Source organism: Aspergillus glaucus, assembly GCF_001890805.1.
Source record: "Aspergillus glaucus CBS 516.65 unplaced genomic scaffold ASPGLscaffold_6, whole genome shotgun sequence".
Taxonomy (NCBI): domain Eukaryota; kingdom Fungi; phylum Ascomycota; class Eurotiomycetes; order Eurotiales; family Aspergillaceae; genus Aspergillus; species Aspergillus glaucus.
This window is the reverse complement of record NW_019170458.1, coordinates 397,548-425,476: the sequence shown is the minus strand read 5'-3', so window position 1 is coordinate 425,476 and position 27,929 is coordinate 397,548. Positions and strand designations below refer to the sequence as shown.

Here is a 27,929-nt window from a genome sequence, read left to right as displayed (position 1 = left end):
CAAGCGGAAAAAAGATATGTACACACCGGACCAGGACCAGGAATAGGAACAGCATGCACCGGAGAAACAGGACGGGGAGCTTGCGCTGGCGCTGGCGGCGAGTGCGACTGGGCCTGATGGTCCGCACTGCGGCGCTGAGGCCAAGAGCCCGCGTCGGCGTCGCGGTCAGCCCAGGCGTCGCGGGCGGGATCGTACATGGCGCCTCCTGACACTCGCCGGCCGTCGCTCATGTTGTGGTTTAGAGGGTTTATATGGGGAGTATGAGGGTGATGAGAAGAGATGGCTCGCTCATTGTGAAGACAAAGCTCATTCACTGACGGCTCCCTTCCCTGGATTCCTTGGTTGAGACCAGCGCTTTCCGTCGTTCCCCTTACCGCATTCGGAAGAGATTCACTACAGTGAAGATTGAAGAGTATACAAAGAATCATATACAGAGTTGGATGAAATTTATGGAGAGAATCGATAGAGGTTACAGCAGGGGTGTGGAGAAGTCACCAGAATTGCGATCAAATGCATTAAAATACTTGAATATCTGAAAATCTATGAATGTCAATGGGTATATACATAAGAACCAAATAACATGACCGCGACGCCGTGCTTGTGCCAAAGCAGTAATAACAGGAGAACAACTGATTCAACGCATCTAACGCCCCGGGGTCGACTTCCTAGGAGAATTGACATTCAAGACCTGCCGCATTCGCCGGATCTTAGACCACCACTCTCGATCAGTAGCCTTCTTGGCCTCCTCATCAACCTCTGAATCTACCACTGACCCATCCATCATGGAGGGCGTCTCGGAACCAGCGCGGAGAGTGTCCATCGAGGCAGTCGAACGAATTTGACGACGATGCTTCACTTTCAGTGCCTGGGCCGAGACTTGCCATCCACTGCGCAGTGTCTCTGGTTTATCAGTCGGCTTGCCCGTACCGCTCTGTGCTTGACCGCTGACCCAGGGACAGTATTCCATGTGTTCACTGGCCACTTCCAACGGGTTGTCAATCTCGGCCCCATCCGCCTTTGGCTTGTACATCCAAAGACCAAGCCGCCGAAAACACGCACCACACGCAGCCAGCCCTGCTGTCCCGCCCGAGACAGTATCCCAGCCAAAGAGCGCCAATGCGAGAGCTTCTTTGTTGATCGTGATTTTCTGAGATATCTCTTCCTGAGCTTGAGGGAAGCTCTCTTGATTTTCACCCTCTTCCTTTATCCCCGGCTTGATCGTTTTTGGCTGTGTCGCCTCTGGCTGCTTTTCTGGTTCGGTCGTTTCATTCGGCTTGTCTGGTTCAACAAATCCGGTTGGTAACACGTTGATGACTTCGTCGAGATCAAGCGACTCCGGTGTTTGGATGGCTTCCTCTGGTAGTTTATCCTCCATCTTCACCAAGTTCAAGTACCGTTTTTGTAGACCAGAGATTGCTACGTCAGGATTGGCCAGGGGTAGGCGATGAATTGTAGCTGAATAGGTTAGCATCGATTGAATAATAGAGTGCGCCTGTAAAAACGTACCATCGCAGCCCTTGTTCCTCCACGGGCAGTTTTCACCATGTCCTTCGACCAACCGTTTTGTATATTCCTCTACGAGCCTTGCACCTGCAACCGGTTAGCATCTCCATCGGTTCCCAATTCCGAGCCGAGAGCAACATACGGACGTCCTTTCTTTCCTGCACTTTATCTGCATCATAACCATCCAGTTCATCCAGCTCGTCCGGCAACTTGACAACCACCGAGCCACCACAGCCCCCAACGCACGTCACCCGCGATACATCCGTACAAATCCATCCCCGCTTCGCCCAAGCCACTTCACTAACCGCAGCCGGCTTCGAAGACCAGCGATCCACCCGCCGAAACGTCTCGAGTCGTTCGAGGAAGCGCTCGCGGTCCCAAGGGACGAAGCTTGGTCGCGCTGTCGACGAAACAGAGGATGCTCGCGTGCCGGGTCGGGCAACTTTCAGAATCGAGTTTTTGATGGAGGAGGTAGAGGAGGTGTCATCGTCTTTGCTTAGGCGGATCTTCTTGATCGCATCGCGTGCTGTTGTCGGAGCTCCGGTGGTAGTGGATTCTTTGGCTTGTTGGTCGGGGGCTGAGGGTTTGGTTAGGGACTCGAGGACTCGGTGGAACTTGCGCTTTTTGGTTTCTAGCGCGTAGGACATTCTGCTGGTTGTATAGCTGGATTGGGTAAGGAGGATGGGTGAAGTGAAGTGGTTGTTCTGTTGGTCTGCGGTCTTCGAGATGATGTACCGCGCCATACCCAAAGAGGATAACTATTTCATTTTATGCCTGAGAAACCAGGCAGTATACATCTGGTTAACGTAATCCACTACCGAGCTGCGCAGCTAGCGTAAGACGCGTCAATTAATTAGTTAGACCTTCCTTCTTCAACCACCTACTATGCCACCAATTCGCTCTCAACGCTCTCAAAAATCAATAGAGCAAGAGGGTAGGATCTTACTAGCTATCCAGGCTATTAAAAAACAAGAAATTCGTGCTATTCGCGAAGCAGCGCGCCACTTTAATGTACCTGAATCAACCCTCCGTGCGCGTCTCCGTGGCACTACAATTCGAAGTGAAACACGCGCCAATGGCCATAAATTGACTGAAAACGAAGAGCAATCGCTTGTCCAATGGATATTCTCCCTTGATGACCGTGGAGCAGCGCCTCGGCCCTCTACTGTACGAGAAATGGCGGATCTATTACTCGCAGCACGTGGTGATACCCCAGTTCAAACAGTTGGTGAGAACTGGGTCTCAAAGTTTATAAAAAGGCATTCTGAGCTTTCATCCCGATTCTCGAGGCGCTATAATTACGAGCGCGCAAAATGCGAAGACCCAAAAATCATCAAAGAGTGGTTTGATTGCGTGCAACGTACGATACTTCAATATGGCATCAACCCTGATGATATCTACAACTTTGATGAGACTGGCTTTGCAATGGGTTTAACTGCTACTGCAAAGGTAGTAACAAGGTCTGAATACTATGGTCAGCGATCACTTTTACAACCTGAAAACTGTGAATGGGTTACATCAATTGAATGTACAAATGCCTTGGGGTGGGCCTTGCCTCCATGTATTATTTTCAAAGGCAAGGTCTTTACTGAGTCTTGGTTTGATGGCCTTCCAGGCGATTGGCACTTTGAAGTCAGCCCAAATGGCTGGACATCTGGTGAAATTGGACTTCGGTGGCTTCAAAAGCTATTTATTCCTTCAACATCAAGTCGCATGAAGGGTATATATCGACTTCTAATCCTTGATGGTCATGGGAGCCACCTTACACCTAAATTCGATCAAATTTGTGAAGAAAACAACATTATACCAGTTTGTATGCCACCACACTCATCACACCTTTTGCAACCTCTTGATCTTGGCTGTTTTGCGGTGTTAAAGCGATCATATGGTCAGCTTGTTGAAACCAAAATGCGTCTTCGGACCAACCATATCAACAAGTTAGACTTCCTTGAGGCCTACCCACTCGCACGGATTGAAGCTTTTAGACCTGATACTATCAAAAATAGCTTCACAGCAGCTGGTCTAGTACCATTTGACCCTGAACAAGTGTTTTCAAAGCTCAATATTCGCCTTCGTACGCCAACCCCCCTGACGAGCCGGAGTAGCGAATCAAGCCGCGATTTCACACCAAAAACCCCTCAAACACTTAAGCAACTACATCGGCAAGCTTCATCAATTAAAACACTACTCAAAAAGCGCTCACAAAGCCCACCAAGCCCATCAGATCACGCGCTTAATCAGCTAGTAGAAGGCTGCCAACTTGTGATACAAAGCGTTACAATTTTAGCAAGGGAAAACAATGAATTACGCGCTGCCAATGAGAAGCAGAAGCAAAAGTGTGCACGGTCTAAAAAGCAGATACCTTGCAACAATGGCCTCTCAGTTTCAGAGGCTCATGGGCTAACTGAGGCCCCAATAGAGGCCCTGGTAGCTCCAGCACCCCCCCAGCCAAGACAGCCTTCGCCACCTTCGCAGCCGCGTATGAGGGCCTTACCGAAGTGCGGTGCCTGTGGAAATGAAGGGCATAAAAGAAATTCATGTTCATATAGACTTAATTAGGTAGTTTTCTTAATTTAATGGCGTTTTGGTTGAGATAATTGCATTTAAATACTATACATAGGGAGCGGGTGTCCAGCTCACTGAATACGTTAGTTAACTAACTAGCAATAACCAAATGGCAAACAAGGGCGATTGGTGTCGATATTACATCTAAGACCGGCATATACGTCGAAGGATAACTGGTCAAAAGACCGTTATCTTACCCCCCAAGTTTCTCCAGCTATCAAGAAGTTTGGCATCTCCAGTCTAGGACGCTTATGTATTAGCTAACAGTGAGGAAGGCTTCCTCAAAAATGCTAAGGGTTCTCAATCCCTTTCGCTTCCGTATACCCCAATCACTTCCGAAATCACGAAAATTTACACCACGCCCCGCGATGTCGATGGCAAAATCTTGCATTCGAGAGGTAGCCAACTTGGTGTCCCTTATCTCGGCATGGTCAAGGGACTAAACCGCAATAGCCAACTTGACTTTGTCCACGGGCTGACATACAAGAGCCGCCTTATGTTGGCTTTCCCGGTTTTTGTGAAAGAGATCACAGACTCCCAGTGAGTCTTCTTTATCGTGGACACGGGATTACCCAAGACATACCTAAGCCCCGAGGTTAGCACTAAGCCTTCAATATACCCGATGAGATGCCAATATACGTCTACATCGCAGGTATTTGGTCTGTACCGGTTACCAGTTCGCCAACATCAATCTCCTGGGACTTGATTACTACGAGTTTGTTGCGAAAGAGGGAACGAGTAAATAGGCCGAACGCTTCATCTAGAATCCATGGTGGAACATACTCGGATACGTCGCACTTTTCAGGCATCAGCCTGCTTGGCCTTGACTATTACAATGCTTTTTTCGGTTCTGACAAGGTCAAGTTTGTGTTCGGCGAGCATCAAGTGAGGCGAAGGAAGCTAGGAACACCGTATTATCAGGTTAAGACATATTTGTCTTACGCATCTTATGTTTATCAACACTTGCATGGTGTTCGAGGAAACACGCGATCTCCAAGCGGCTTTGACTATTGTTTTATACAACTACGTCCGTTCAGCCGTACTTATCAGCTGGGAAGAGTTTGTGCAGGCCTGCGAAAATTGGTGATTTTTAATAATGGCATTATTTATTTCTCCCTTGGACAGTTCGCTCCTCATGCGTATGCTCGCCGTGTAGTTAGTATAGCACCGCCGCCATAGTTACCCAACCCGGCAATTTATATGTATGCCTTAGGAATCAGGCATGCTGCAACGGCCATAGTTAACTAACTAATCACAAGTCTTCTCTACAGAGTACTTCCACAGTCAATTCTAGATCAATTGAACCAAGGCCTAGCCTCTTCTATCTAGCATAATGATAGCCTAATAAATTGCTATAGTAGACAAATATACACCCTCTGATTGGCCCTCGGCGTCTCGGCCTCCGACTCCGCGATTCTTCGCGGTTTTCAATAAATCATGCCATTTATTTGTATTCCTCCCACCTAGGATATTCTCAGGAATCAACAATCATGGCTTCCTTGGGGAGCTCAGCATCCTGGGCCCGGGGTTTCGCCCCCCGGTTATTCAAGGATTTCTCCACCTGCCGCCAATGCCTACGGACTCAGAACTATGCGACCAAATCCGCCTTTCGCAGACAGTTCGCCGGCCTGTCGTTCGCTCAGTCTGGCCAGAGAGCCAATCCTACGATCCTGAACTCGAAGGCTAGACAATTTTTGTCGCAGAATATGAGGAGATCGGTTTCATCGTCTACGGTTGCCAACTCTGCGGAGGAAGGAGCGACAAAAGCGAAGTCGAGCTTTCCACAGGTTAGCGATAAATCGGTTGCGTACTGGCTGCTGGGTAGTGCGGTCAGTGTGTTTGGTATTGTGGTCTTTGGTGGCTTGACTCGATTGACGGAATCAGGGTGCGTACTTGCATGGAGGACTGGGTACGAGCATGGACATGGCTAATCGAATCGTGCTACAGGTTAAGCATCACAGAATGGCGTCCTGTTACCGGCTCTCTCCCTCCCATGAACGACAAAGACTGGGAATCCGAGTTCTCGAAATACCGCGAATCCCCCGAATTCAAGCTCCTGAACCCGCACATGACCCTCTCCGAATTCAAGTCGATCTACTACATGGAATGGATCCACCGCGTCTGGGGCCGCTTCGTCGGTTTATCGTTTATCTTTCCCGCTCTCTACTTCGTCGCCAGAAAGAAAGTCAGCAAGCCCATGGCACTGCGCCTCGCTGGAATTACCGGTTTGATTGGATTCCAAGGCTTCATTGGCTGGTGGATGGTCAAGTCGGGCTTGAAGGATGATCTGTTTGCTCCCGGTAGTCACCCTCGTGTGAGCCAGTACCGTTTGACGGCACACTTGGGTGCTGCCTTCGTTTGCTATGTTACTATGCTCTGGAATGGTCTTGCGATTCTGCGATCTCGTCGGCTCATGGCGGATCCGGAGGCTGGAATCAAAACGCTCGAGGCACTCCGTGACCCCCGGCTCAAGCTGTTCCGTCGCTCGGTTGCTGGTCTGGCTCTTCTGGTCTTCACCACGGTTATCTCTGGTGCACTCGTTGCTGGTCTCGACGCTGGTCTAATCTACAACGAATTCCCGTACATGGGCAATGGCTTCGCTCCCCCCAAGTCCGAGCTGTTCGATCAACGATACTCCCGCCACGAAGACGGATCCGACCTCTGGTGGAGAAACATGCTCGAGAACCCCTCGCTCGTCCAGCTCGACCACCGCATCCTGGCAACCACCACCTTCACCACCATCATGGCCCTGTGGGCATACTCCCGCAAATCCCCCACGATGAAGAAACTCCTCCCACCAGCCGCGAGAAAGGGCGTGCACGGCGTCGTTGCGTTTGCCGTTATGCAGGTTGGTCTCGGTATCTCGACTTTGCTCTACCTCGTTCCTATTCCTCTTGCTTCGGCGCACCAGGCTGGTAGCTTGTTCCTGTTGACTTGGGTTATGGTGCTGGGGAGCCGGGTCTGGCACCCGTCGAGGACTGCGAAGTTGTTGCAGATGGCTGTCAAGGCTCGTGGTCAGCAGGTTTCGCAGGCGGCTACCCATGCGGCTAAGAAGTTATAGTCAGTCGCCCGTCTGCCTCGTTCTCGTTATTTGTCACGAAAAGATATGGGTGAGTATATGTCTGTATATTAACTAGTACCTCTCTTCTTGTAAAATATGATTCTTTCAAACTTGTTATTCGTTACTCTATTTACAGTCATGAATCATTGTGGCCCTGAGACGATCATCCAAAAATTGCAATAACCCCGAGACCAACGAAGGAAAATAGGAAACATCCACCCATCCCTATCCCTCACAACAAACCACTCTCAAAACAACCCTACCCTTCCACCATCACCCCCCACAACCCCTTCCCTCTTCATAAACTCCTCCACAGCCCTAGCCGCCTGTTCCTGCGCATATCCATGAATATCGCCAAGTCCATACGCCTGATAGTACCACATCCTCGCCGGGTCCTTCTCTCGCTTCTCCTGTATCCACGCCCCGTGCGCCTCGAGGCTGAAGGCGTACAAGTTCCTGGCTCCTGCTAGGTCCTTGTCCGTCCCGACTTCGGCCTCGTCGGTGTCGGTGTTAGCGGTGAAGGTGGACGGTGAGAAGGCCTCGTCGTCGAGAAGAGGAGCAATAGCAGACTGGCGGCCGTTAGAGTTAGTGGAAGGGAAAGGAGGGGGAGAGACGGCGGCGTCGGGGCTGGGACTGGCGCTGGGACTGGCGCTGGGACTGGCAGTGCAAGCCCTACGAGTACCCTGTCCCTGTTCCCTCTGGGTCGGGGGCTGGGTGCGAGGTGTCTGTGCTTGCTCCCGTCCGCGTCCGCGTCTTGCCGGGCCCTTCTGGGTCTTCTGGACTTTGCTGCTACCTTTTCCCTTCTTCTTTTTGCCCTTAGGCGAGTTATTCGACTCGACAAGCTCGTTCTGGTCAATCGGGCCAGTGTGCACACGACTTCCAGCATTATGCGTCCTGGTACAGCCATTCTTAATAGTACAGGCATGGCAGGATTGCCAGCCGCAGGATGAGCACCGGGACATGCCCGAGTCGTTTCTGGTGTTGCACAGGTCGCACTTTGCGGTGTGGGCTGTGACCGGTTCGAATTGTGTTCTGGTCAGGGAGGCCTGGATCGGGGCGGTCGTGGTAGACGCAGCGGGAGGAGGAGTCGCAGGAGGAACAGCGGAAAAGCGAGAACCAGGGTTTCCGGGCATGTTGGAATACTGAAGCTCAGTGTTCCTCATTGGGAAAGACTCGCTGCCACTTGAGTATTCGATGGGAGAAGCTTCGTTATCGTGTGCTCTCTTGTCCGCACAAACAAACGGTCTATCAGGTGAGCCCTTGGTTGTTTGTAGCGGCAGCTATTCCATCTCAACGTCAGCACGGCCACAACAACCTCTTCAATATCAACAGGGAAGAAACTAACATTTTCAAGCAACTGAGGCGCTGGATACAAAGAAGAACGAGGACCAGGAGGAGCAGGGGCAGGCAAGAAACGAAAGTTCCTAAAGCAGTTCCCCTGGTGACTATTTGTTTGGCTCACCATCGTTGATCAGATAGTATTCACTACCATCGATGGGGTGCCGATTAGTCCAGTCTCAAGAGGGTAGGGGACCGGAGATATCGCTGTTAGGGGGGTATATGGAGGTAAGTCCGTGATGCAATAGGATAGTGGATAGTAAAAGAAGGAAAGGGAGGAGTAGAGGAAAGGAAATGCCATCTTTTATAGCTGGATGCTGAGGATCCAACCAGCGGAAACAAAAGCACTCAGGGAGTTTCCCTTCTTCATTCCGTTGGAACCTAAGGGCTAAATGAACTTTGTTGTCTATTGTCTAAGTCGGTATACAAAGTACTTTATTTTGCTTACTGTCTTCTTGTTTAGACAAGTGATGAGAGATCCTAGGTGAAACATGTCGCTGAGGTATGGGCATGGGGACGGTTCTCTTAATTGGATAAAGAAAGCATCGTACAATGGATTGAATGGTACTCTCTCTGTCTTCTTTCTGTCTTATTGTTGGGAAATGATAATGGGCTGGATGCTTGAATATTATTGAAGGGTATTCCAATTTCAAAAGGTAAGCTAAAGGTTTTTTATTCCCCTAATGCATCTATTCATTGCCATCCTAACGTAAACCCATAATAAACAGTCATCAAAAGCATTCAACATCCTTCGTCCAGTTTCGTAGAATCTATTTGTGGGCTATATCTTGTTAGTTCATAGAAAACAATCAAAGCGTACAGTGAAACTTACCAATGCCCTCTTCCGGCTTGGGCTCAATACCAACAACCTCAGCAGCGGTCTTGGTGTCCTGGGCGGTCTTGTCCTCCTTCATGAAGGGGAAAGCAAGAACCTCCTTGATACTGTAGTTGTTGGTAAGGAACATGACCAACCGGTCAATACCCATACCCCATCCACCGGTCGGCGGCAGACCATACTCCAGGGAAGTACAGAAGTTCTCGTCGACGAGCTGGGCCTCCTCGTCACCCTGGTCCTTCTGGCGGGCCTGCTCCTCGAAGCGCAGACGCTGGTCGAAGGGGTCGTTCAACTCGGTGTAGGCGTTGACAATCTCCTTCTTGCAGACGAAGGCCTCGAAACGCTCGCACAGACCGGTGTGCTGGCGGTGGTACTTGGCCAGCGGCGACATCATCTGCGGGTGGCCGGTGATGAAGGTGGGGTTGACGCAGGTCTCTTCGATGAACTCGCCGACGAGTTTGTCGAGCATACGGGCGTTGGTGAGCGGTGGCGAGCAGTCGACACCGGTCTTCTTCAGGACGCGCTTGAGGAACTCGTTGGTCTCGGTGGTGTGCAGCTGGTCGCCTGACGGGAACTTCTCGCCGGTGGCCTCTTCGAGGGCGGGGATCATCTCCACACGCCTCCAGGGCGCCTTCCAGTTGACGTTGTAGGTCTCGCCGGTCTGGGTGTGGAAGGTAGTCTCGTAGCCGCCGGTGACGTGCTTCACGAGACCGGAAACGAGGTCTTCGGTGGTGTTCATGAGGTCGAACGCATCAGCGTAGGCCTGGTAGAACTCGCAGGTGGTGAACTCGGGGTTGTGGGTAAGGTCAATGCCTTCGTTACGGAACTGGCGACCCATTTCGTACACACGCTCAAGACCACCGACGATCAGCATCTTAAGGTACAGCTCAGGAGCAATACGCATGAACAGGTTCATGTCGAGCTCGTTGTGGTGAGTAACGAAGGGTTTGGCAGTCGCACCACCAGCAATGGCGTTCATCATGGGAGTTTCCACCTCAATGAAGTCGCGGGTGTCGAAGTAGTTGCGGATGTAGCTAACAATCTTGGACCGGGTAACGAAAACATTGCGCGAGCGGTCGTTCATGATCAAGTCGAGGTAACGCTGGCGGAAACGCTGTTCCTTGTCCTGCAGACCGTAGTGCTCGGACGGAATGGCGTGCAAGCAAGGCGACAGAAGGACGACCTCAGTCGCGAAAATCGAAAGCTCACCATCGGCCCTGTTCTTGGGGCTAGTCCGACCGGGGAATCCAACAATACCGACAATGTCACCTCTCCGGAGGTGCTCGTGCTGCTGCTCAAACGGGACCTCGCCAGTGGCATGCTGACCCTGGCACACAACTTGCACCTTGACACCCTCCGCGCGAATGTCGTAGAAGTTCAGCTTGGCGCCCGAGCTACGCTTGGTATAGATTCTACCGGCGATGCGAACGGTGGTTTCGGGCTTCTGGTCGCCCTTCTCGAGACCCTCGTAGTTCTTGAGGAACTGGCGCAGGTCATCGGTGACGTTGAATTTGTGAGGGTAGGGGTCGGGGTGCTTGGTTTCGCGGAGCTTGTTGATTCTCTTGCTGCGGATTTCGAAGTATTGCTATAGCGAAAATGCCTTTATTAGCTAAAATTTAGGGAGAAACCGATCCCGCTACACAAAACAAAAACACTCACGTTAGGAGTCAAGTTAGCCTCCTCCTCCTCAGCGGAGGCCTTCTTCTGAGTCTTAGGAGGAGCAGCAGCCTCCTTCTCCTTCTTCTTGGCCTCCTTCTCGCGCAGCTTCTGGCGCTTCTTCAGCTCGGTCTTGGAGACCTTCTCGCCAGTGACCTCGTCGAGCAAGAGGTTGGCCATGGAGGCCTCGGCGTCCTTAACTCCGTTGTCCGTCATGATTAATTAGAATTTATTTCGCGAAACAAAAGAAGGAAACGGGAAAATTGAGACGGAGGAGGGGTTTTGGTGGGAGGGACGATGGCAGGTTGATTTTTGGGTCTGAGTCAGGATCCGCGGCTGTTATTGGTCGGTGGAATTTTTCTGGGATTTACTATGGTACGCTGGCTATGGTTATGGCTACGGTTATGCTACGGAACTGATATCAGGCGTTTTTACTTGTTTTTCGGTTTTTGAAGCCATGCGCAGCTTAATTGGGATCTCTCTGTTGTTCTCGATATGCAATTGCTGCCAATATTTACAGATTGGGTAATGGGGCTTAGGGCATAGGGCAGCTAGGTGGGGTTGACCCCGCCTTGCCGCTTTCGGTCTATACAGAGGTAGAGAAGTAGAGTATGTTGGATTACCACTTCCAAGTTGCACCAGTAGATTTTCAATTGACAACAAGGTTCCTCTTTGACAATCGCATAGCCATAACAATCCCCACCCAAGACGAAGCTTCCACGCCAAAGGCGAACGACTGTCCACCGTATCAGATCTCAACAAGCCTCCAACAAACATGCCATCGAACAAAACCCAAACGTCGTAAAGCATCACATCAAATCAGACTTTCCTATCCAGTAGCAGCGGGAATGATAGGGAGACCGGGCCAATCTTCGGTCTTGATACGAGTTGGAAACGTCGTCTCTGTCTCTCCCATAGGCTCCTCTTCCTTTTTAGCAGTCGATAACCATTCCTGCGCCTTCGATATTTTTTCCTTCTCTCTGAGAAGATACTGGCGACGGCGCTGACGTTCAGGATCCTCGGCCATGAGCTCCATACAACGCTCGACGGCTGTGACATATGTTAGCGTTGATTGCCATATAGCGGACATCAAAGGGCAGTAAATTTACCATTTTCTTCGTAAATACGAAGCTCCTGTTCAATTACGCCGATCAAATCTTCACGGCATTTAAAGAAAAGCTTGGTGTACACGCTCTGGCAGATTGAATCCACGAAACGAGAGCTCGCAACTTCGTAGTATCCGCGAGTAGTCTAGGATTGTCAGTTCTGTGTACAGTCGAAGCAAAAAGGTGCGAACTTACCGCCATCATCTTAAGCTCCTGCATGAACATGTCGATGCCCAATTCGGCCTCCGTGAGCTTTCTGATCTCGGCATCACGTCGCGGGTCCTCCCGGGGAAGTCTATCCTGCATGTCCAGGTACTTGTGGGCACGTTCCAGATGACGCCGAGAACTGAGGTATGAGTATGCACTCAACCTGGCATGTTCAAGCGCGAATTGGGACATGCTAAAGGGTTTGTGCTTCTCGATGTTGAAATTCTCAAAGGCGTGCTGGAAATGTTCGTTCTTCAGCGTCTGTAGGTAACCGTCGATTATGCGTGTAAGTTCGCGGAAGAGGCTCGTGCGATGGTATTGGGAGAACACGCTTTCAAGCTGTTGAATCAACATGTCTCTAACGAGTCGATGAGTGGCGTTGAGAAACACAGTCATAGGCTTGTGCCAATGTTCCACACTCAACTGATTCATAATTTCGATGGCTTTAGGATCGGTTTGATCCGGGATTCCGGCACGATACGAATCCTCGTTGATTTCCCTAATCCCTTCCCAGGTGAACATCCTAGCCGGACGGTCAAAGGCATCAAAATGGGGTGTAGAATACCCCGTAGTTTTACGTGCAGGAATCTCGTTTGGAGTTTGCGAGCCGGCCTTTTGGGCACCCGAGGCGTCACGCTTCACTGAAGGTTGAACAGTAGTCATCTCACAATCTGAATCGTCTCCCTCACGATTCATTGCCATAACCGTGGAATCAACCGGAGATAGGAGCTGGACTGTCGGCCGGGTCTTGACCAACGCTCTCTTGAAGTCCATTGCTATATGAAGCCAAATCTTTGGGAGAGGATACTGCCCAGAACCGCCCTCAATATGTGCCCGAATCTGCTCCTTAAGGTTGTTGAGTTTTCCACACAGAATGTACGGCACGTTCGTCGACGGTGGGCTGGGAAGCTCCTGCAGTTCAGTTTCAATGCGACTGGCCTTCTCGTCGATTTGCTCAATAATTCGAGGAAGACACCCCTGGATCTGATCCAGAAGAAGGTTAGAGAGAGAAGCCTGGAGACGTCTGGTACCAAATCTATCGCGATATGCCGACAATTCAGTACTCCAAGGACTCGAATCGAAAAACTCAGCTTCCTCCTCACGTGTAACAGCATGCTCGATGGAGGGGTCTTTGTTGTTGCGGACGACGAAGTATCCATGGCCGAGTGAAAATTTGTCGCCCTCGAGGATCTCCATCCATTGAGTATACTCGCCCAGCTGGATCCTGTCGGGTTTTGTCAAGACACCCAAGGTTCTCGACTTTGCTCCGCGGACGTCCCTGATGATGCGAGCCGCACTGGAATTGGTCGCGTCATCCGTCATCGGGAGCGCCAAAAGCACAATGCAATTCTCTTGCGAGATATACTCCTTGACTAGGTTCTCAACGAGAGCGACCAGATATCTTTCCTCGTCGAATTCTGCCTGGTTGATGACACCTGGGAGATCGTAGAAAGAAAGGTTGGGGAAGTCCGGAGCAGAAATGTCCAAACGGACGACATTGGGAGAGAACTTCACCTGGTAGTGCGATCTATCAGTGCCTCCATTCTGCCCGGGTATATAGTCCGCCGGTGGTCTGCCAGGATTGAGGATTGCAAGCTGCGCCCATTTCACCGCTTCTTGAACATCGCCCTTGTCAGAGAGTGTGAGAAAAAGCTCATCTTCCTGATCCTGTTCAATCCAGGGGCCGAGCTGAAACTTTTTCGAGATTTTGATCTTCTGACTGCCATCGAACATGTATTTTCGCGAGATATAAACCTTGCAGGTCCACGGTTGGGAGGGTTCGGAATGCGACAGGTTGATTTCCATCGGGCATCTGGTACAAGTGCCGGCACTGCGAGGGACTTTGATCTCGCTCATTCCCTCGATCAGCGAGCTCTTGCCGGTGCTTTGATCTCCAACGACACAGATCTTCGGGAGCGCAATCTTGTTGTCCTCTATTCCCAGGTGACGAAGGTCTTGGATCTTTTTAACCAAAGTTCTCATATCCTGGGATATGAGGTTGATCGAATCCTCAGCGGCGGGTAGACTCGAGGGGCTGGGGCGTTGCATCGTGGCTGTTCAAGGTGAGTTGTCTGCTTGATTCCAAGTTAGAAGAGATACGCTTACCGGTCGAGGCGAGACTGTCTTTTTCTTGGGGTATGTGTTTCGCCTCCGGGGTAAAAAACCTCATGACAATCGAGTATCCAACACAAGTTCTCGATACAAGCTGGCAGACCAGACAACTCAGGGTGTTGGGGAGGGAATGGAAAGCACTGAGAGTATCAAGGATGAAGAGGGGTAACCATCGAGAGAAGAAGAGTGAAAGAGAAAGGCGAAGGTAGAAGAGAGCGCATGCCCCTCTGAAGTGAAAGAAAAGGTTGGCCCTGCGGTTCAAGCTCCCAGTGAATGGCAAACACCAGCCAGCAACACGTAATTCTCGTTTCCATAGGAGCAGTCGACAGAGACGAGCAGTCCCTCTTAGCAATTCAGCTAAACCATTGTTATGGCATATCGCTTGGGTACGCCTTCACCGTCCGCATCCAGCGTCCACTGGCTGCAAGCCTAGTATAGTGCGATGCTAGTCGTCAGGCATAGTCATCTTTGGTATATTTTCGATGATTGATCGTCCCTCTATGTAGGTAACTGATTAACCAACCTGAACACCAAATAGCCTCTCCTTGACCCAGCGTCATGATGCCTTACTCTGAACGTCTTTAGCGATATCTTATGATCACCAGTTCTCCAGAATAAAGATGACGATAAAATAGACGGCAAGTGGCACCCAGATCCAACGGTTCACCAACGGGGGCTCCTTCTGTTGGCGGTGGGCCTGGGATTCGGTGATCCGCTTTCGGGTCTCTCAAGCAACTTGGTCAACTTCTCCTGTCAATGAGTTGAGCTGTATAGGGGTGCCAGTATTCCTAGCAGTATCTTTATACCAATTCACTTTTATTTTATATTTTCTATAAGAAAGATAGACTATATTCTCCAGCCTTCTCCATGCTTCAAGTTCCAGTTCGCGAACACACCAACCTGGCCTCGACCAAGGCCGTGATCTTGGTATGGATCATGCAGACACATGCTGTCCTCATTCTTGCTTTAGCAAATGCTGACAGAATACTCATGCATAGGTCGGGGGCCCATCCAGAGGAACCCGGTTTAGGCCATTGTCTCTCGACGTGCCCAAGGTTGGTGATAGTCATGCCCCTCCCCCTCTGTTTTGAGTTGCATTGCATCTCCGTCCACGGCGCATACCAATTTTCAACGCACATTTTTGTCGAATCGCGCTGACAAAATGCCATATACTAGCCCCTATTCGAAGTCGCCGGTCATCCCATCCTCCGTCACTGCCTCCAAGCCGTCGCTAAGATCCCCGATATTCGCGAAGTGATCCTGGTCGGATACTACGACGAATCGGTCTTCCGAGAATTCATCAAAGACTCTGCCAAGGACTACCCCCAGCTCCGCCTCCAATACCTACGTGAATACACGGCCCTGGGAACCGCCGGAGGTCTCTACCATTTCCGCGATGCCATTCTTAAGGGGAGGCCGGAGCGCATCATTGTGCTGAATGCGGACGTCTGCTGCTCGTTCCCGCTGGGTGAGATGCTGAAGTTGTTCGAGGAGAAGGACGCAGAGGCGGTTATTCTGGGAACCAGGGTCAACAACGATGCGGCCACCAACTTCGGTTGTATAGTGTCCGACTCGCACACCAAGCGTGTGCTGCACTACGTCGAGAAGCCCGAAGGCCACATCTCCAACCTCATCAATTGTGGTGTCTACCTGTTCTCGACCGACTGTATCTTCCCTGCGATCCGTAGCGCCATCAAGCGCCGCACCATCCGCCCCCGTCTGGTTTCGTACCCTTCGTCTGAGCACCTTGACGCATCGTTCGTCGCGGCCAACGCCGAAGAGGACTCGGAGAAGAGCGAGGTCATCCGTCTCGAGCAGGACATCCTCTCCGACCTGGCCGACAGCAACCGATTCTTCGTTCACGAGACCAAGGACTTCTGGCGACAGATCAAGACAGCCGGTTCCGCCGTCCCGGCCAACGCACTCTACCTGCAAAAGGCGTTCCAGGCACAATCCGAAGAGCTCACTGCTCCCTCCGCGACCATTGTCCCGCCAGTCTTCATCCATCCTACTGCAACCGTCGACCCGACCGCGAAGCTGGGTCCTAACGTCTCCATTGGGCCCCGTGTGGTTGTTGGGGCCGGTGCTCGTGTCAAGGACTCGATTGTTCTGGAAGACGCCGAGATCAGGCACGATGCATGTGTGATGCACTCGATTATCGGGTGGAGTAGCCGGGTGGGCGCTTGGGCTCGTGTCGAGGGGACTCCGATCCCGATGGGCAGCCACTCGACTAGCATTGTGAAGCATGGAATCAAGGTGCAGAGCATTACGATTCTGGGTAAGGAGTGTGCGGTTGGAGATGAGGTGCGGGTACAGAACTGTGTTTGTCTACCATTCAAGGAGCTCAAGAGGGTATGCTTACGTCCATCCTCATACTGCATTGATTCCGTTGCTAACTTTATCAGGATGTTGCCAACGAGGTTATTATGTAGTCCTTTATTCTGTTGTTCTTCGTTGTCTACCTAATTTTCTACCTACACCATTGTTTGCAGATGACTTTCGCTCAATTCAAGATGACATCCAGCGCTCGCTTTGCCGCTTTATTCAAAACGTGAAACGATAATGTATTCAAATGACCAAGATTGAAGAGATGAGACCAAATACCAACGCCATACCCAATTCTTCCAATAAATAAAATCAAAATATGTGCAAGATCGTAACTCATCATAGATCGGTGAAGATGAGCAGGTATCAGAGATCAAGTGCGCATAGTCACGTCAGCCGAAGAGACCTCTCACCTATACGCACCAGGATCGTAATTCGTCTGCTCCGGTGGCTGCGCATACCCCGACCCAACAGCACTAAACCTCACCCTGGGCGCCCCCCAAACACCCCTTGCCGGCGCATTATCCGAATAATCCTGCGCCTCCCCGGCATGATACTGCTCCAAATGCCCATTCCTCGACACATTCGACCCAGTCCCCGAGTACGCCACACTATCAGCCCTCCCAGGACCAGGACCATGACCAAGCCCACCACCAAGACCCCCAGCGGCCCGCGGATCAGGAACATCATGATAATACCTCACCCCAGCAGTCGGATCATCCGCCGCCATCAGACTCCCACTATTCCTATCCTCCAGCTTCACATCCCCACCAGCCATCATCGGGTTACTAGCCATGGGATCGTAACTTCCGAGTCTAGTCTGGCGCTTGCGCACAATGATATCGAGCGTGACAGCCGCGATGAGGGAGGCGACCGCTGCGACGGTGAAGGAGAAAAACGCCTTGTAGATGCGGCACACTGTTATTCCCGTGGAATTACCCCAGTATGTCTCTGTGCAGGTGGTAAGGATGGTGTGGGACATGCTCCAGCAGAGGACGCCCAGGGCGGCGAGCCAGATGAGGAGCAGGATTGTGTTGGAGGTTAGGTTCAGGCGCGGGGAGAGGCCGCAGCAGCAGTGGACGAGGGTTGTTAGGGTGAAGTTTATGAGGGAGAGGACGACGGCGACGATGAGCTGGATGCTTTTTAGTAACTTGTATAGGTAAAGGTGTATAAGGGGGAAAGACTTACGACTAGGTACACCCATGGTAGTCTGTAGTTTTGTTGGTGCAGGTGGTAAATAAAGAGGGCGAGGATGATGCCGACAATGATAGTGGAGAGAAGGGCGAAGATGCGAATGATATGGAAAGGGATGGCGGGATACAGCGAGGGTTTGACGGATGACTTTTTGGAACGCATTTTGGCGGTAATTCTGTATGTCCTCTGGTTGTCTGAAAGAGGATAGAAGAGGGAGGGATAAGGACGAGAGAAACGAGAGACAGAATGTTAATGTTTGCTGGAGACTGTCGCAACAGTCGATCACCGGCGCGGCTCCACGGGTGTTGCTAAAGAAAGCACGCCTAGTAACGGGGATTTTGTTGCACTATGTATGTACACAGTGTGCCATTAACTAGGTAGTATGTTGTTGTTTCTTTTGAGGGGGAATTGGCCCTCATAATATGCCAGCCTTGTCATAGCAGATTTACTCCGTAAAGACATGATGGTGGCGGTGTTGGCCTGGAGATCGGCCTCGACCACGCGGCGTCTATATTTATCCCGCCCACTATGGAGAACTGTTAGAGACACTTTAGGTGTGTTTCTGGAACGGTGGGTTCATTTAGTGACAGCCGAATCGTACACGGTACTTGTACGTAGTACTCGAGTTAGAATATTTTAGAATATCCTTAATATGGGGTTTAATTTCAGGAGAAGCATGCCAGTTTTTACTCTGTAAACAAGTGAGACAGAAACTGGAGCAGTGACCGATGGGGATATATAACTATGCAGATATCAGCCACGGGATTTTTTTTTTTTTTTTTGCCCAACTAGCAGTAGACCGAAAAGATTATTATGTGTTCTTTCGCATCTTTATCTGAGAGGCCCAAACATTGCGTATTGCAGCTGTCAACTATCACGTTGTAAGGTCACGTGTCATCAATACAACACCGGGCTATCAAAGTCTGTACGCCGACAACTGCCAGCCATAGACTTTGTCGCTTCTGTTTTTGGAATATTGAAGAGGAAAATATAATACACCGATAATGCTCGATCGATAGCATTGAAGGATCATTCTCACTGTGAAACCAACTGTTGTGCGGAATAAGCCATGGGCCTCCTGAGGACGGTGGCCCTGGGGATCCTGGGGATCTCTGGTCTGACATTTGTTGCTCTGTTTGGAAGACTGCCGGTTTTTAGGTACTATGGAGATCTCAGAAATTTAGTCTAACAAGTCTAACTGGTCTGCAGGAAAACACCCATCAGTTTTCTCTACAAGGTCGTTTGGAAATACATCCCGAATGGCATATCTTATTTCGACAATCGCCTGCTGGGTGGATGTCTTACATTCTGCTGTAACCGAACCGGCAAATACGTATGGAATGAGAACCACCCATTAGTCTTAGTCAGTATTTAACGAGCTGAGTGACTTTCCTGGTGCTAACATATATAGATTTTCTTCGTGTCCCTGCTTGTTGCCGGAGAATATTTGTTTATCCCAACCGCGTGGCCTCGGATATCCACCATCCATAAAGTCTGCGCACCACTGGTTGCGGTTCTCCCGTATTTCCTCTTATATGCATGCGTCGTCTCCACGTCTTATATCACTCCGGAGAACCATGCGCAAGAGATGACCCGTTATCCCTATGACGGCGTCATCTTCCACCCGGGACGCCATTGCCCGACATGCAAATTCGTTAAACCAGCACGGAGCAAGCATTGCAGTTTCTGCAAGGCGTGTGTCGCTCGACAAGACCACCATTGTGTATGGCTGATAAACTGCGTGGGCGCGAACAATTACCACTACTTTCTGTTGCTGCTGCTATCCTTGTCAGTTTTGCTGATATACGGTTCGCTTCTGGGCCACTCGCTCCTATCCCAGACCATGGAGGTGCTATTCCTCCCAGAGTCGGGACACCAGTTGGCGAGGAAAAGCTGGACTATGTGGTTCAATGTTTGGTCGTTGGTTATTGCGGCCGAAATCCGCATCGGAACCGTGACTTTGCTGGCGTTCATGACGGCTCCGCTGGCGATGGCTTTTCTTGTGTATCATGCCTACCTTGTCTGGGCCGGGATGACGACCAACGAAAGTGCGAAATGGTCTGAATGGAAAGACGAGGTGGCGGATGGTTGTGCTTTTAAGTCTACAAAAGGAGAAATTTACGGAAACTCGCCTGTTCCGGGGGAGAGTCGGAATCCTCAATCGGCCTGGCCGATGAGCAGTGATCAGATCCTTCTCCTGACGGACGGGGAACCGCCAGCTGAAGGATACAAGATTTCGTCGAGGTCCAACGATATCATCCAGCCAGATGATCTCGATGCACCTTATGATCCGAGATGGGTGCGAGTTCGTAATATGGAAGAAGTTGATAACATTTACGACTTGGGATTTTGGGATAATCTGCGGGAAGCTTTCATGTTGCCCGTCAGCAAGAAGGTGCAATAGAACTGCTTGAATACATTTACTAGCTACATAGTTAATTCACTATCTCAAATGCCTGAGGCTTCAATCAATTTATATTCCCAAAAGAGTAATCGGCGGGACACATCGGAGATCGAGTAAATCCGAGTATCTTTCTCTGCTCCGCATTGATAATTATTTTAACCCCAACCGCCACCTGCAATCAATAATAAAGACGAATTTGTTCGGCGCTTAGCTTGTGCTAATAGTCATAATCAGTCAACATGACTGACCGCGCAGGGCCAGATACAAAACCAAAATGCACGCCAGCTGAACTAATGCTGAAGGTCATCTTGACGGGGACCTTGAGCCACTACGAAACCCGCGGCATGGTTGATGACAAGAGGTTGGAGCATATGCTCTCTGCTGGGAAGCAGATTTTGTACAAGACGCACCAGGAGAGCGATGTCAGGTATGCTTTTTTTGCGTTCTCGTTTTTGCCATCCGATAACAAATGTATGCTAATTTGTTGCTTTTTACTAGACACAATTTGGGCTTGTCGCCAGACATCTGGCAAGGCTTCACAGACGTACTTACCAAAGCGATCCCAGTCCTCGAGGCCCAATCCTTCGCATGGAAGAGTCCCCCGTCCGTTAACTACGACCATTCGTCCTCCAACCTTATCGCATTCAACTACTTTTCGCTGGTCAAGGATATCGAACGCTTAAACGACCTCTGCACGATCGCCCGCAACCTCCTCGCAACGACGAAGAAAGCGCAAAACATGGCAGCAGAAAAAGGATTCGACCAGCGGATAATAGCGCTGGTGGATACATGCGTGAGGGTTACGGCGCGGGGCTTCGACGGGGAAACAAACGCGAGGAACGAGGAGCGATGGCAGAAAGTGGTCAACCTTTACAAGCGCCTATTGATTACGTGCTTGCAGTTCCTGCACAACTTTATCATGCACAATGAGCAGCGGAAGATGGTGCTTTGGTTGGATCTGTTTGGGTATCATTCTACGGGGGATACGAACATTATTCAGCCCAAAGAGCCGTTGGATCAGACAATTAGCAAGCCGGAGGGTGTCGCGCCGATTGTTAAGACTGGGGAGAGAATTGTTAATCCTCCGATCCGGGCTTTGTATGACCAGACTGCGGAGGACCTGCTGTTGGAGACTATTTCCAATTTCCCGAGAGAGCCTGCGACGATTAAGGAGGAAGCGGCCATGCTTCTTCTCGCGAACATAAAGGACCACATGGAAAAGCTTCTAGGACGGGACTTGACGGCGATCCAGGAAATGGGTAAAGATCCAGAGCAAGTTAAAGAAATCCGGGCTGTTCTTACCGCCATACTCGGGGCGAAGGTGGACGGATGGTCAGATCTGCAGGACAGGGCTAGAGACCTCCCTCCGGCTCTTCCAGAGGATGAGCCGCCGCGCAAAAAGTCCATCCTTACCATCGACCGCAGCCCTACTGCAGGCTTCCCTCGAATTTGCTGGGCCGATCTCCCTGACCTTGCCGAGTTCAGCGCCGTTGCCTCAGGGGATGCCGTTGTGGCGGAGGAAGATACCGGCATGCCGCGTTCCGCACAATCCGCCGCCGAGACATTACAAGAAGCGAAGGACGAACTTATGGCACGACTGCAAGAAACCTCGCAAATGGGCGACGATGGTGGTCAAGAGTATGACCATCCCGATGGCGGGACGGTTGCCGATGACGACTCGCGTAGTTTGGAGGCTGTCGCGGACGGAAGCATGGAGGAGGAAGAGGAAGAAGATGACGAGGACGACGATGACTACAGAGGCCGTCCAGGCGATCAACAACGGGGTCTGTTGACTGACATTCCGCTTGTGCTTGGACCCGCGGAAATCGAAGCTCTCCCGATGATAGTCCAGGCCGGCATTGTCGACAGCTTTGGTCTCAAAGGTGGCGAGAGGGTTGGCTCGAGGAATATGCAGGCTCTTCGGTGCCACATACTACTCACCCAGGAGACCGGCCGCAACTTGCTTCGCGAACTGTTGATCTTCATTGCCGCCTGGGATCTCCCTGACGACGAGTTGTACTTCAAGATGATGGTGCAGATCATGGACGCGGTGCTCAAGAACGGTCTGATGTCTCATGCTTACTCCGACTTTGGACAACCAAAGGATATCATTTCGCCGGCGCAAGCTGTCGTGGTCAAGATCCTGACCCACATCTTCCGATCCAAGTACTCTCCTGCATCTGTGACAGGAACGCAGCCCAACCCCTCAAAGAACCCCGCGCCTCTTACCCGAGTCGACGTCCTCACCGTGCGCTACATTTTCACCATCTTCCGCGGTAACATCATCCCCGAAACCTGCGCTCTGATCTACCTCCAAGGCCAGATCCGCGCCGGACGCGCGCTGCCAGAGGACTTCCCACTGAACCTGTGGGACATGGAACGGGTCTACGAAGGAGTCTACCAATTCCTCGAATTCTTCGCCGTCCTCACCGAAAACAACGACTGGAAGAACCTTCTCGTCAAGTGGGAGATTGTCTACGACCTTGTCACCCTGATCAAGGAACTAGAAGCCAGTATCCCTAAGGGCCAGCTAAGCTCTCTGCCCATGGGTATTCCCCCACGTCACACCAGTCCTCCCAAGGATAGCCCGCAACCAGGTACAAGCGGCGTTCCAGTCGCCGTCGAACGACCATACGATCCCAGCGACCCCGACCCCGCAGATATCGGCCCAGGATCTGGTGCCGAGTCGCCACCGATCACAGAGGACCCGTCCGAGTTCGAATGGAGAAACCTCAAGAAACTGGTCGTCCTTGTGCTCTCCTCGCTCGTGTGGAAGTGCCCAGAAGTACAAGATCAGATCCGACGATACGGCGGTCTCGAGACGATTCTTTCCTGCACGAACTTCGATGCGCATAACCCTTACATCAAGGAACATGCTGTTATGTGTCTCAAGTTCTTGTTAGAAGGGAACCGGGAGAACCAGAAGATGGTGGAGGATCTTGAAGCGAGGGAGGTTGTTAAGGATGATGGGGGTCTGTTGGAGCGCAGCGGGTTCGAGGCTGTGATTGATAAGACGGGCAAACTAGCTATTCAGCCCAAGACGGATACGGACGGGGTTACTAGGATAAGCATGTGAAGCGATGTCATGTACGAATAGACGATCTTGTATAGAGTTTCTTGATATGTTTTGCATTACATTGGATTTCAAAATTATGCATATGCACTGCTGGTATCTCCGCTATACAACTAACTGACACTGACATCGTACGCAATCATCACCAAATCATTTCTCATAGCCACCAAAAACCGTTCTATTTCACTTTCTATGCCCTTCCCATTGAACTGAACTAACCATACATCCCATCCCACTCCTCCTCCTCATCATCCGCCGGCTTCTGCCTCCTCGCCGCATCCTTCTCCCTCTCCTGCTTCGCGAAATCCTTCCGGTCAAGAGGACATGTGCCCCTCAACCTCAACCACGGCCGCACACACTCGAGATCAAACAGATGCGTAGGATGGCAGGGCAACTGCACGACGAGCGGGTATTCGTCTTCTAGGAAGGGGTTGTTGCAGATCGGGCAGGTTTGGGATTCTTTGAGGGATTTGCGGGGGACGCGGTCGAGGACTGCACAGCCCAACAAACACATTAGCAATGCGCTTAAATTTCGGAGGAATTAAGGGGGGAAGAAACGCACCATCACAAAATTCCTCACTAACACCCTCCACCTCCCTGGGCGGCGTATCCGCCTGACTCAACAACGACTGAATCATCGTCGTCAACAGATCCTCCCCTCCTTGCCCACCTTCCTGGACCTCCGTCCCAACATCACCCCCCTCCCGTCGCATAACCTCTAACGCCTCCGCAAGCGAGTAGAATGCCGCGCTTATATCCCCGGGAACGGGGACGGCATGTTCTCTGTGACGCGAGGCTTCGGGGTTGGAGATTTCGGAGAGCGTTGCGAAGAACGTGGAGAGGTCGGGGCGACGACGGCGGTGGGTCGTGGAGGGGGTGGTGCTGGGGTCTGCGGTATTGTGTTCGACTGTGGTTTTTTGTTAGGATTGAGAGAAATGGGGGAGGGGTGTTGGGTTTGGGCGTGCCTTCGTAAGTGGACATATTGGTGGATGCGCTGCGTGGCGCGGGGTGGTGTCCGCTGTTGGGTTTTCGGCGGGTGGGTTTTGTTGGGGCTCAGATCTTGCTTGTGTATAGAATAGAAAAGAGGGAATGGGTTGAAGAATTCGGGAAGACTGAAGGAGAGGACAGGGAGATATTTATGTTGAGGTGAGGTCGAGGTAAAGTTGGTGATGCGAGCAGTGAATGCGGAGGCAGCAAAAAGACGCGTTAACTATCGATAAGGATTGTTACTAACCAACAGGGATCTAGTGATCTAGTAGGTTCTTCAAACATTTTACGGACGAATTGATAATTAAATCATATTACCATTCTGTCTTCCTGTCCAAAATTTACGAGTATACTGTCCGTATCTCAATTCTCAGTAGACCTTTTTATCGTGATGTTCTCCGTCCGGTGACGCCCATTCTTCAAGATACCGCGCCGATTTAACTTCAATTCTGCAACCAGCCATAGAACAGGCAATCGAACAAAAACCGCCTGCAATGGAATCAACATAGAAGCGAAATCAATTCCATATACAGCAAAAAGCAAAGGAAACGCACCCACGTGACTGCAAACCAAGGAACTCCCTACGCGCAAGGCGCAAGAACAACGCGACAGCGCATTGAATTCGGAGAAAAGCAGCACCCAAAAGACCAATATGAGTACAGAAGAGGGCGGCGGTGGCTCCAATCAGGGGTCTGATACCCTCTTCCAGGGAAAGAAATTCTGGTTATCACAGAATATCCCGCAGAGGAGTAGGTTCAAGGAACTCATTACAGTAAGACCCCTGCTCTCCACATGTTTCGCATACAACTGATATTGATATACCGGACAGGAACATGGCGGAACTGTAAGACTACAAGAAAAAGACGCAGACGTCAAGTTAGTCGATCATAAGAGGAAGAATTTACCTTCTGATGCGTTAGTCACCTAACGTATACCCCCAAAGGTACACTGTACTAACAGCCACCAGCTACTCATACAAATATATCGAAGACTCCATCCGCAGTAAACGGCTAGCAAAACTGGAAAACTACCGAGCCGGCCCATCACCGCAACGCCCCGTGGGAGCAACTTACATCCCGAGCCGGGGTATCAAGGTTATCTATTCCATGGAAGATGATCAGCTGCTTTGGGACCATGTCCAGCAGTTTGAGGGAAAGACTGGGGTTGCGATTAGTGGGAATAAGATTTATCAGGATTTGGCAGCGAGGGTATGTCTGAGATGGATAGCGGTTTGGGAGTTGAAAAAAGAGGCTAATGTTGCTTGTGCAGAACCCTAGACATACATGGCAGTCGTATCGGGATCGATACTTAAAGAGGTTACGTGGGCGCCCTCGACCTGGTGGTATGGCGGGGTCTGCGGTTCAGACATCAGACGCAGGGCCTAGTTCGTCAGTTCCTCCTCGGGATCCGGAGCCTGCCAGCAGTCATCGACAGTCGCCAGCTTCTACTGCAGGTCGAGTTCCAATAGTCCATGAGAACAGGATCGACAGAGCTTCTTTAAGAGCTCCTAGTACGACTGCAAAAGAACGACCACAGCAGAGAACGGAGCCAGTTATCAACAAGTCAGATGGTCGAAAGCGGAAGAGATCATCTAATATTGAACCTACCGATCGTCCTCAATCCAGACAGCAAGAATCACCAGAGCAAAAGAAAAGAAGACACCCAGAGCCCGTGGCACGAGAAATCCGAACACCAGAAACAACCCAAACTACAGATCACCGCAAAGAACCAGAACTAGAACAACAGAAGCAACCCGACCAGCCTGAAAACGAAGTCGACAGCCTATTCCTAGAACTCCCCTTCTTCCCTGCAACCCCAACCCCAGAACCCGAAGAGGAACAAAGCTCACAGCCCGACATCGACGACTGGATCGATGATCATATACGCAGTGGCAGAGCGCAGAACGATGCACAGGTAATCGAAGCCCTACGCTGCACGAGCATGGATCCAAGCCTAGCTGATAAGATTCTGGGTAATCTGGTCGCTGGAAAGGGGATATCGGATGATATGCCGGGGGTGTGGACCTCGGAAGATGATAGGTGCTTGGAAGGTGCTAATGCCCGGGATATTGAGCGCGTGCTGGAGAAGCATGGAACGGAGTATTTCAATGTTAGATGGGAGTATCTTGGCTTGGCGAGGGACGCAGGGCTTGAGAATCCCGATGATCAATGATCATGCTGTAATGAGTCCGAATCCAAAATTTCATAAGTGATTTGTCTTGTACAGGAAACCACGGAAGCATTGAATGAAATCGATACAGGGAGAATCGCCACCCGGAAAAAGAATAGTTAATAGGAAACTGGAATCTCAATTGCACTTATGCATCCTAGCCTGCCCTAACCGCGCTTGCAAAACCCATGAATGTAAGAATAGACGAGGATATCGACTCTAAAAACCGGCAGTACGTAACAATAAATTACATTATTAGATCATTGCTAAGCAATTCTTATCGCCATTCGAGAACTTTTCGTTGATATTAAGTTTAACCCTCTTTGAAGACACTGCGACAGAGTTAGCGTCCTGTTTTACCAATCGTGAAAGGATGGAACTTACAGATGAGCCTCATAGAATTTGAGCATCTTGCTGCGTGTCAGCCTAGGTCCACAAGCATCAACAAATCGAACGACTCACCTTCCTCGGGCATTTTTCGTAGCACGTTTCAAGAGACACTTTCGACTTCCTCCCATCTTTCCATTGTATGTACGCGTATAAAATGCTTGTTTCCGCTTCGCGCATGATGGTCTCAATGCTTTGCACATCATTTTCCCAGCTTTTGCGGTTGGGCGTCCAGTCGGTGTAAACGTCCCCATTTTCGTTCTCGTTCTCTTCTGATGCTGTTGAAGTTGGTGTCCCGATAGTGTTGCCGTCAGTCGACTTCTTTTGTCTCTTAGGTGCTGCCTTCTCGGGAGTCTGCTTGGGCCGTCCAGCCGACTTGCGCTTCTTGGGAGCCGGCTTTTCCGGACGACCACCTTGAACTCTGTAGTATTCCTCGACCAAATCCTTCGCACCCTCCCTATCACACTGGTGAGTATGGCGGCTATACGCTGCGGATTATGCTCGATAACGTACATCAGGTTTTCTTCGGGCTCCATAGTCTGATCTGCCGGGTCCTCGTATCCCTTCCATTTCACTTGAAGCAGGAGTGTGCCCTGTCGCATTGTCAGCGCATCGCACTTGGCTGTCGCAGGTGAGTTGGGATCGCGCGTACATCTTTAAGGAAGTCATGGCCCACGACCTGTTCAACGATATATCTGCTCGAGTCAGCGCGGCCCATCTGATGTCCATTGCCGCAACTTACACGCCCTCTTCCTCTTCACCTTCTTCTCCGCCCGAGGCGGCCTTATCTGTGTCCTTGGGTTCTTGTTGTTCCTCGTCCTTGTTCGCGTAGGGGATAGAGCCTCCAGTAGACTCGCCGTCCGACATTTCTTCCAGCGGAGCTAAGATGCGCAAAAGGTTAGCTTGGTCTCCAAGCTAATTCGATCGAGGAACGACTCACGAGGCATGGTGCCGGATGGGGAGGTAAGGCCGAAAAGTCTGGAAAGCAGAGTCACGGTAACCGCGGG

The 27,929-nt window shown here is 50.9% G+C and overlaps 11 protein-coding genes across 11 annotated transcripts; 4 read left to right on the top strand and 7 right to left on the bottom strand.

Annotated features, from left to right (window-relative positions):
* Positions 1-484: 484 nt before the first annotated feature.
* Positions 485-2,200, bottom strand: ASPGLDRAFT_167826 (uncharacterized protein). Its single transcript, XM_022542653.1, has 3 exons — positions 1,646-2,200; positions 1,507-1,590; positions 485-1,455 (listed from the first exon to the last, which is right to left on the bottom strand). Exons 1-3 carry the CDS (start codon positions 2,148-2,150, stop codon positions 644-646), a joined length of 1,401 nt encoding a protein of 466 aa, XP_022402685.1. The 5' UTR covers positions 2,151-2,200; the 3' UTR covers positions 485-643.
* A 3,343-nt stretch (positions 2,201-5,543) lies between these two features.
* Positions 5,544-7,524, top strand: cox15 (cytochrome c oxidase assembly protein cox15). The gene is made up of 2 exons (XM_022542652.1): positions 5,544-5,953; positions 6,016-7,524. Exons 1-2 carry the CDS (start codon positions 5,559-5,561, stop codon positions 7,127-7,129), a joined length of 1,509 nt encoding a protein of 502 aa, XP_022402684.1. The 5' UTR covers positions 5,544-5,558; the 3' UTR covers positions 7,130-7,524.
* On the bottom strand, positions 7,378-8,262 carry ASPGLDRAFT_33900 (uncharacterized protein; the record flags this gene model as incomplete). Its single annotated transcript, XM_022544374.1, has 1 exon — positions 7,378-8,262. The coding sequence occupies one exon, from the start codon at positions 8,260-8,262 to the stop codon at positions 7,378-7,380; it is 885 nt and encodes a 294-aa protein (XP_022402683.1).
* A 667-nt stretch (positions 8,263-8,929) lies between these two features.
* On the bottom strand, positions 8,930-11,255 carry ASPGLDRAFT_44972 (lysine--tRNA ligase KRS1). Its single transcript, XM_022546133.1, has 3 exons — positions 10,962-11,255; positions 9,300-10,887; positions 8,930-9,248 (listed from the first exon to the last, which is right to left on the bottom strand). The coding sequence occupies exons 1-3, from the start codon at positions 11,172-11,174 to the stop codon at positions 9,238-9,240; spliced, it is 1,812 nt and encodes a 603-aa protein (XP_022402682.1). The 5' UTR covers positions 11,175-11,255; the 3' UTR covers positions 8,930-9,237.
* Positions 11,256-11,787: 532 nt separating this feature from the next.
* ASPGLDRAFT_122984 (putative dynamin GTPase) lies at positions 11,788-14,320 on the bottom strand (the record flags this gene model as incomplete). Its single annotated transcript, XM_022540370.1, has 3 exons — positions 11,788-12,008; positions 12,068-12,209; positions 12,260-14,320. The coding sequence occupies 3 exons, from the start codon at positions 14,318-14,320 to the stop codon at positions 11,788-11,790; spliced, it is 2,424 nt and encodes an 807-aa protein (XP_022402681.1).
* Positions 14,321-15,250: 930 nt separating this feature from the next.
* On the top strand, positions 15,251-16,815 carry ASPGLDRAFT_122021 (mannose-1-phosphate guanylyltransferase; the record flags this gene model as incomplete). The annotated part of the gene is made up of 4 exons (XM_022540282.1): positions 15,251-15,310; positions 15,382-15,438; positions 15,560-16,735; positions 16,789-16,815. The coding sequence occupies 4 exons, from the start codon at positions 15,251-15,253 to the stop codon at positions 16,813-16,815; spliced, it is 1,320 nt and encodes a 439-aa protein (XP_022402680.1).
* A 302-nt stretch (positions 16,816-17,117) lies between these two features.
* On the bottom strand, positions 17,118-18,064 carry ASPGLDRAFT_122671 (uncharacterized protein; the record flags this gene model as incomplete). The annotated part of the gene is made up of 2 exons (XM_022540344.1): positions 17,118-17,840; positions 17,897-18,064. 2 exons carry the CDS (start codon positions 18,062-18,064, stop codon positions 17,118-17,120), a joined length of 891 nt encoding a protein of 296 aa, XP_022402679.1.
* A 907-nt stretch (positions 18,065-18,971) lies between these two features.
* ASPGLDRAFT_65167 (uncharacterized protein) lies at positions 18,972-23,382 on the top strand (the record flags this gene model as incomplete). The annotated part of the gene is made up of 6 exons (XM_022548864.1): positions 18,972-19,060; positions 19,112-19,265; positions 19,314-20,285; position 20,391; positions 20,541-20,733; positions 20,805-23,382. 6 exons carry the CDS (start codon positions 18,972-18,974, stop codon positions 23,380-23,382), a joined length of 3,987 nt encoding a protein of 1,328 aa, XP_022402678.1.
* Positions 23,383-23,593: 211 nt separating this feature from the next.
* On the bottom strand, positions 23,594-24,360 carry ASPGLDRAFT_65166 (uncharacterized protein; the record flags this gene model as incomplete). Its single annotated transcript, XM_022548863.1, has 3 exons — positions 23,594-23,871; positions 23,942-24,286; positions 24,345-24,360. The coding sequence occupies 3 exons, from the start codon at positions 24,358-24,360 to the stop codon at positions 23,594-23,596; spliced, it is 639 nt and encodes a 212-aa protein (XP_022402677.1).
* Positions 24,361-25,018: 658 nt separating this feature from the next.
* On the top strand, positions 25,019-26,643 carry ASPGLDRAFT_56538 (putative transcription factor Rap1; the record flags this gene model as incomplete). Its single annotated transcript, XM_022548204.1, has 4 exons — positions 25,019-25,138; positions 25,196-25,281; positions 25,334-25,574; positions 25,636-26,643. The coding sequence occupies 4 exons, from the start codon at positions 25,019-25,021 to the stop codon at positions 26,536-26,538; spliced, it is 1,350 nt and encodes a 449-aa protein (XP_022402676.1). The 3' UTR covers positions 26,539-26,643.
* Positions 26,644-26,848: 205 nt separating this feature from the next.
* ASPGLDRAFT_65161 (chromo domain-containing protein) lies at positions 26,849-27,869 on the bottom strand (the record flags this gene model as incomplete). The annotated part of the gene is made up of 7 exons (XM_022548861.1): positions 26,849-26,867; positions 26,920-26,945; positions 26,998-27,379; positions 27,436-27,515; positions 27,575-27,617; positions 27,665-27,803; positions 27,863-27,869. 7 exons carry the CDS (start codon positions 27,867-27,869, stop codon positions 26,849-26,851), a joined length of 696 nt encoding a protein of 231 aa, XP_022402675.1.
* Positions 27,870-27,929: the final 60 nt, after the last annotated feature.

Excerpts from the sequence above, each read along its gene's own strand:
- cox15 (XM_022542652.1), top strand. The coding sequence starts at position 5,559 with ATGGCTTCCTTGGGGAGCTCAGCATCCTGGGCCCGGGGTTTCGCCCCC. Across the intron at positions 5,954-6,015 it reads ACTCGATTGACGGAATCAGG|GTTAAGCATCACAGAATGGC; the intron begins GTGCGTACTTGC and ends ATCGTGCTACAG.
- ASPGLDRAFT_44972 (XM_022546133.1), bottom strand. The coding sequence starts at position 11,174 with ATGACGGACAACGGAGTTAAGGACGCCGAGGCCTCCATGGCCAACCTC. Across the intron at positions 10,888-10,961 it reads AGGCTAACTTGACTCCTAAC|CAATACTTCGAAATCCGCAG; the intron begins GTGAGTGTTTTT and ends TTTTCGCTATAG.
- ASPGLDRAFT_167826 (XM_022542653.1), bottom strand. The coding sequence starts at position 2,150 with ATGTCCTACGCGCTAGAAACCAAAAAGCGCAAGTTCCACCGAGTCCTC. Across the intron at positions 1,591-1,645 it reads GCAGGAAAGAAAGGACGTCC|GTGCAAGGCTCGTAGAGGAA; the intron begins GTATGTTGCTCT and ends AACCGGTTGCAG. Across the intron at positions 1,456-1,506 it reads GAGGAACAAGGGCTGCGATG|CTACAATTCATCGCCTACCC; the intron begins GTACGTTTTTAC and ends TAACCTATTCAG.